This window comes from Rhododendron vialii, chromosome 7a (assembly GCF_030253575.1).
Source record: "Rhododendron vialii isolate Sample 1 chromosome 7a, ASM3025357v1".
NCBI classification, from domain to species: Eukaryota; Viridiplantae; Streptophyta; class Magnoliopsida; order Ericales; family Ericaceae; genus Rhododendron; species Rhododendron vialii.
This window is the reverse complement of record NC_080563.1, coordinates 27233885-27240810: the sequence shown is the minus strand read 5'-3', so window position 1 is coordinate 27240810 and position 6926 is coordinate 27233885. Positions and strand designations below refer to the sequence as shown.

Genomic DNA, 6926 nt, shown 5'->3' with positions numbered 1-6926 from the left:
ATGCTTAAAGGACATGGTATTATTTTAATGTATATAATACCTCACCCTTTTATCCTTTGGTCAATAACCGCTAGGAAAATTATTACCCCTTGGATAATAGAGTTAATCTTTCTAATAAGTACAAGGATTATTAAACAAATTATTTTCTAGATTTCCCATGTGTTGATATATATATATCTATATATATATATATATATATATATATATATATATATCTATATAATAAAACAGAGCTGTGTTTGAATCCAAAAGACAACCAACGCTCCAGATTTATCTCTTCCTCCTGCATAAATCTCTGCCCTCCATTCTACAAAATGGCATGTCCGTAAATTGATAACTTTTTTTGACCATTTTCTAATCACACATTCCCCTTCTATTTTGGAAATCCGATTTCCATTTGCAGACCCCTCTCCCTCTCACGCTCTCTCTCTCGCGCTCTGTCTCTCTGCGAATACGGCCTTCTCTCTCTCCGAATACGGCCTTCCTCCGCCTCCTCCCATCACGCAGGTTGGCCATCACCTCATTCTCCCCGCGCCGGCAGATCGCCAATCCCTAATGACCCAACACATGCAGCTATGTGAAACTATGATGTATTTTCGATAAAAAAGGTGAACGGAAAGCTTCAATGTCCGGCTCTGCATCACCCTACAGTCCAGTAACTCTCTCCCTCTCTCTCTCTCTCTCTCTCTCCCCATAGTTTCACATAGATGTGCTGACATGTTTTTTTGCTCTGATGTATTTTCGAAGGAACCTGATAATACGATTTGTTTTCGTGCCCTATAATGCTATTTGCAAATTGTCTTAAAAAGTCAATTTGGAAACGAAAACACATGCAGCTACCCATTTGGAAACGAATTGTTACGGGTTAGCACGACTGATTATACCTATATTTTTTTTTGTGCAATGTTGATTCATGCCCTGTACGTTGTATAATCTGATTGAATGATTGTATTGTTTTCGTGCCCTGTACGTTGTGTATAGATTTTTCCAGTTCTTTGATTCATGCCCTGCACATGCATTGCGTGTACCCAATTTGTAATCGGTATGTTCAGGCGGTAGTCTTCAGGCAAACCGGAAGTTCCTTATTTTAATGCATCCTAGGTGTTTGTAAAAATGCCTCATACAAATAGAATTGCTCTGTCATAATTCATTAGCTTCAACTACTATGCCTTCTGCAACGTGGGTCAGTTGAATGGCATAGTGTTCCTTGAGCTCCTCAATTTTCAAAGAAATAATGCTTCAGTATATTACGAGACCAATTAAGTTGTTGCCATTCGTCTACGCCAAGCCAATTGAAGCTTTTCTATTCCATCGGTTCACACCAGCAGAGTGCACCATTGCCTTTTAGTACTCCATTTGTCAGAGACTTAAGTGACTTTATTTTTTGCCGTTTCAAGGCGGTGGTCTGCCCCATATCAATAGTATAAGGAGCCACTATTTCAATATTTTCTTTCCAATGTTGGTTTGCCGTTTTTTTTTTTTGTCTTTTTGCATTAGGCAATGACCAGCAAAGGAAAGCCAACATGTGTTAGCAATGGAGAAAAAGATTCACGGGTATCACCCTTTGACGTATCTTCTATCTTCTATCTTTATAGTCAATAAGCTAAACGACATTCTAATTTCTCAAATTTGTTTATACACGTATTTTAGGAACAATCCGGTAAAGATATATCAAAAGGTACACTAGCGCAACGTGCCCAACGAGAACGAGAACGTATTTTTAAGCAAACCACTGAAAGGCGATCGGAACAACACTCGCCGATAAATACAAGTGTAAGACTCTTATTAATCAAAATCATGTTTTTTTTTTTTGTGTGGTAAATATTGGATGTGTTTTTATTTTCACACACATGCATCTCACATGTTTGTTTCATATTTTTGTTCTTTATGCTCTATTTAACTTAGTTTTTCTCATGATTCCCAATTCATGTAGTCTGGAGGCTATAATGAAATATCTGATTTGAACACTTCAATAGGAAAACCACATTTTTGTTTTGATTTTTGCAATTGTGTTATCCAATTTTTATGTCCAAGTAGGCTTTTAGTTTAGATGATTTTGTTTCAGATTCTTAAGAGTGGACAACTTCCATGGATTTATTGGGTACAAGATGACTTCCACGGATTACCCCACACATTTTTTTTAAACCTTTCAGTTTTACTTTTTTAGTGAGAACCATTCTCATGCCGTTTAATAGGAGTTTCATGTTCTAAGATTATTATACTGTCAATTGCTCATCAATCTAGCTTTTTTAGATGGTAGCCATTTCTTTAACAAATCAGAACTTATCTGTGAAGCTTCCAAGTCCTTCGACAGAGTGGGAGTTTGGGATTTCTTTTGTCCCAAGTGTGATTGTTAATTCCCTTACAATTCCACATAAAAGGGGAAAATGGTGTATAGCAGGGACATCATATGAAGACCTTTTAAGTAACATACAATTTACACAATGAATCAACCTGGATGAGGGGCTTTTCGTTTGCTATTAGGTTGGATTCAAATCAGGCATGTTTCTCCTCAATCATTAGAGACTTATAGTCTGCCCCTTTTTTTTTTTGTTGGGAATCATCCTACTTTGTCAAAGAATCATGAGATTCCATATTTATGTCAAATTATCGAGATTTACATTGTGCAATTGTATGTAACTAACTGTAACTAATTATCGGGACCTTTTTTTTTTTTCTGTTGTTCATGTCTGAGGCGGCAGGACCATTTTTTTTACTTTGTTGTGGTTTGTCTGTGTCTGGCCGATTTGTAATTTTGTATAGTTGCAAACTTCCTATTACATCGCGTTGCGGCTTTAAGCACAGGGAATTTCTACGAATATGCTTGGTTTTTTTTTTTTTTTTTTGCGTAGTTTGGTTCGTTGGACAAGGGTTGATATATTGCACGTGAGTCCAATGTCTATTTGTGTGTGCGATCGTTTGAGCCATGGCTTTAGGCACGGGCATGAACCTAATTTAAGAAAACAAATCTTCCCGTATAAATCAGCTTCGTTGGCGGGGGTGGTCAATAGTTTCGTAATTCATTTTAATTGTATTCAAAATGCGTTGCGCCGTGCCTTCAGGCACGGGCATTTTTTACCCAAACTTTGGACGCCTGAGTTTCAGATATTGAATTAGGCGAGTAGAGGAAAGTTAGGTCACGAGACATTAAAGAATTGTGACCTTGGCATCTAGATAAACATTGTTTTGCTATGTGATAAGCTACATGCTGATGTACAACATTGCAGCATATGAATCCTATAGGTAGTTCAGAGTACATCTTGCTGTAAGCAAATATGTATTCCAAAATTTTTATGTTAAATACATGGGGAAAAAATGATTCGGGTGTTCAACTGGTAGCATGATAACCTGTGCAATGAATGGTCGTTCAAATCTGCAAATCTATATATGTTTCTTAGTAAACCAATTAAGAATGCACTGTTGGATGGGTTTGGTTTTCTTTATGACGAGACATAGTGCACTTTGGTAACTCTCAGTTATGGTGCAACTGTAGTCACGAGACCGCCATGGAACTCAGGAAGCCTTTGTTTTGGGGCTCGACTCTCACGCGCGTGCTATTAATTCATGTGTTCGACTATCTATATCTTCTAACCATTTTTTTTTTATAATTCTTTCTCAATTGATGTTCACCGTGCTATCCATGTTCACAAGGTAGGTCGAAGCCTTTGTTTTGGGGCTCGACTCTCACGCGCGTGCTATTAATTCATGTGTTCGACTATCTATATCTTCTAACCATTTTTTTTTAATAATTCTTTCTCAATTGATGTTCACCATGCTATCCATGTTCACGAGGTAGGTCTCCATATAAATATGGAGGTTCTGCCAAACACTGATTAGTACCTGTAATATAATTTATGTGTCTCTTAACAGGATGTACAAAGAATAGGGGCAATGGCTAAGAAAAGGAAGGCAACGTATGTAGGGAGTGGAAAGGAAAACTCTAAGGTATCACACGTTGACACAACACAAGATGACACATGTCTTCTACCTTTCATTTGAAAAAAAAAAAAAATTTCTTAAGTAATACTGCTTCTCTCTTTAGCCACAGGTTGGTAAAGATATATCAAAATTGGCATCGGCACAACGTGCGCGACGGGAAAGAGAACGAAACCTAAAGCAAAGCACTACTCAGCGATCAGAACAACACCTGCTATGGGATACTAGGGTAAGACTCTTTTGAATAAAAACAATGACATGCAAAATTAAATTAAAAACAACAAATATGATAGTCGATGCAACTGACTGAACTATTCGTTGTCTATTTATAGACACAACCTCTACACGAAATAAATATCGGGGCTACCCGTGATGAGCACTGTGTCAACATTGGCAACAACCTCCATATTCGTGAGGTATTCCTTAAGCACGCTCTTTATGTTATAATTATTTTAATCAGCGTTGTTAATTTTGCGAATAAACGTTTCATTATGCATTACTTCAAAGGATACACAAAGGGCGAACACAATTGCTCAGGCAAGGCAGAAGTCAAGTTATGCAGATAAGGGGAAAGGACTTCTCACCTATGCTATTGAAAAAGATTCTTTGGTATTATTCCTGCACAATGCTTTGTGTCTTTCCAAAAAGTCTGTTGTGTGGATTATTTGGAGTTTAAACAAATTTGAAATTATGTGCCATAATTATTGTATCCCTACCTTCTTTTATTGTTTGAATCTTTTAAATTTGAAATTTGAATCTTTTAAACAAATTTGAAATTATGTGCCATAATTATAGGTAGAGCCACTTCGAGACAAAAATGTTGGAGTTGAAATCCATGAAGAGCGGAATGTGAACATCATACGTGTTCGTGAGGTACTTCGTACACTATTTATATGGAGACCATGAAAGTAACAACCAAACATCGATACCGCTTTCCAAGCATCTATATAATAAAACAGAGCTGTGTTTGAATCCAATAGACAACCAACGCTCTAGATTTATCCCCTTCTTCTGCATAAATCTCTGCCCTCCATTCTATATTCCTTTTTTAGTCTTAAATGTTTCCCTGATATAGAATTAGATGAATCAGTAATGAGATATGATTTTGATTTAATTTCATTTCCTTTTCCAAAACCTAATTTTGTTCCCTTCTCCTTTTGGTTCAAAATTTGAAACCTTCTCTCTCTCTCTCTAAACCGTGGTTCAAAAATTGAGAGGTACTTTACCTCTTCAGTTAGGGTTTTTTGTTCACATTTTTGCAACATGAATATGAGTTCATCCAACAACGTCGATGGCAACAAAGTTCTATTCTTCCGGTGCTCCCGTTTGGGTCTTTCTATTCAGGTCTTTTTTTTTAATCGCATCAAAACTCGATTACGTAAGGATTATTTCTAAATTAATTTATGATGTTTGAGTTTGTTTTGCAACAGGTTTACCTAACAAGTTTATAGGAAAATTGAGGTACACTTAAAGTTTTTGTTTACATTTATCCATTCGCATGCTTATGAATTTTTACTATATTGAAGGTAGACGGTTAGTTTGGTGAGATTTTTTATTTCTTCTAAATCTGCTTTTTCATTTTTTGAATGTAGACAAAAAAAAAAAAACACATCTTTGATAAAAAGACGTGATCGCTATGTGTGATAAAAAAGCCTTGGTGAAGAACTCATTTTGGCTGTCTAAACATTTAAGTTCTTGATTAGGTAGTATTAGCTCTATTTCCTTTCTAATTTTATCTTTTGCAATTTTAATTGGAGTATAGCCGGTGGTCTTCTTCCGTAATTTTATCTTTGTTAAGATTAACCTTAACAAAGGGTTAGTTTGTTTGGTTATTTTATTGGAGACTTGATAAGTGTACTCGCATGTGATTTTTAATATAAAAGGCATCTTTGATGAATTTCTCATAATAAGAGTGTTTTGCAAAACTTAGTGATGTTGTTCAAAAAAGGGAGGGGAGGCTGATCTAATGAATATGATTTTTTCCCTCTGTGGTAATTCCAATCAGCTACTTTCTCCCTTCTTTTTTTTCAAAATATGAATGAGAGAGAGTAAAGGGTTTAAAGGGTCCGGCGAGGTCACAGGAGGCGGAATGGATGTGTATCCCAATTTTAACCAACCAAACAGGTAATTCAAGTAGACTAATAATTAATTTCGGGGTGGGGGCTAAAAGTATATGGAATTTGCTGTGATATCTGTGCTAAAAATGAAACCTCTTTTTTTTGTGGGCATAAAAAAGTGTTCGTTAAAATCATGGAAAAAAGTAGCCGGACTAGGTACTGAAAAGGGCAAGTCAAACATCTAAAATCGGACTATGATTGGAACGAAGCCTCTCAAATCCAAATTAGAAATTAGATGATTCATCTTTAAAGTAGGATATTTAGAGCAACAAGATCTATTTGTGCCTTAAAAATGTGTGAAATTATGCCGAATATTCAATGAAAGCATTAGACAACTATCAGTGGGCAATTAGGTGAGAATCAATTTGAAATTTCTGAAGTCAAACAAACAACGTGTTTTTGTTCTAAATACATATTACCTCTCCAGGTGCAATCTCACTTTATTTTTTGATTTATGTTTGTGAACTCTCACTGTGATGAATCACTAAATTTATGTTTGTTTTGGTATACAAGGTTCTAAAAAGAACGGAGTTGAAGTAAAGCTACAACTGAATGCTTTGTGTCTCCTGGAACCTCTCATTGGGAATGAAAGATGAAAAGAATTTTCATATGCCAATATTTCTTATCATTTTATTCTGCTTCCTCTAATATTTCTTTCATTTGGTAAGTTGTGGGGTGGACATTGTTGAATATAAGTTAGATACTAAATGAACTTAGAAATAAGACATCTTTGGTTCCACTGGTTTTGTAAAATGTACTCCTTAGTATTTTTAAAAAACCTGCCGGTTCCCCACCGCCGAACCCCCCCCCCCCCCCACTTCCCCTTTTTTGAAAATGAAGAGTTGGCCTTCGGAAAAGCATCCACAAATCCTC

At 36.1% G+C, this 6926-nt stretch overlaps 1 protein-coding gene and 1 long non-coding RNA gene across 2 annotated transcripts; both read left to right on the top strand.

Annotated features, from left to right (window-relative positions):
- The first annotated feature begins 482 nt into the window (after positions 1-482).
- LOC131334098 (uncharacterized) lies at positions 483-1845 on the top strand. The gene is made up of 3 exons (XR_009202048.1): positions 483-655; positions 1498-1554; positions 1651-1845. It is a non-coding gene; the product is annotated as an uncharacterized LOC131334098 (long non-coding RNA).
- Positions 1846-3787: 1942 nt separating this feature from the next.
- LOC131334097 (uncharacterized) lies at positions 3788-4610 on the top strand. The gene is made up of 3 exons (XM_058368974.1): positions 3788-3945; positions 4043-4165; positions 4269-4610. The coding sequence occupies exons 1-3, from the start codon at positions 3892-3894 to the stop codon at positions 4500-4502; spliced, it is 411 nt and encodes a 136-aa protein (XP_058224957.1). The 5' UTR covers positions 3788-3891; the 3' UTR covers positions 4503-4610.
- Positions 4611-6926: the final 2316 nt, after the last annotated feature.

Coding starts and splice junctions, on each gene's coding strand:
- LOC131334097 (XM_058368974.1), top strand. CDS start 3,892: ATGGCTAAGAAAAGGAAGGCAACGTATGTAGGGAGTGGAAAGGAAAAC. Junction 3,946..4,042: donor GTGGAAAGGAAAACTCTAAG/GTATCACACGTT, acceptor TTCTCTCTTTAG/CCACAGGTTGGTAAAGATAT. Junction 4,166..4,268: donor ACCTGCTATGGGATACTAGG/GTAAGACTCTTT, acceptor GTCTATTTATAG/ACACAACCTCTACACGAAAT.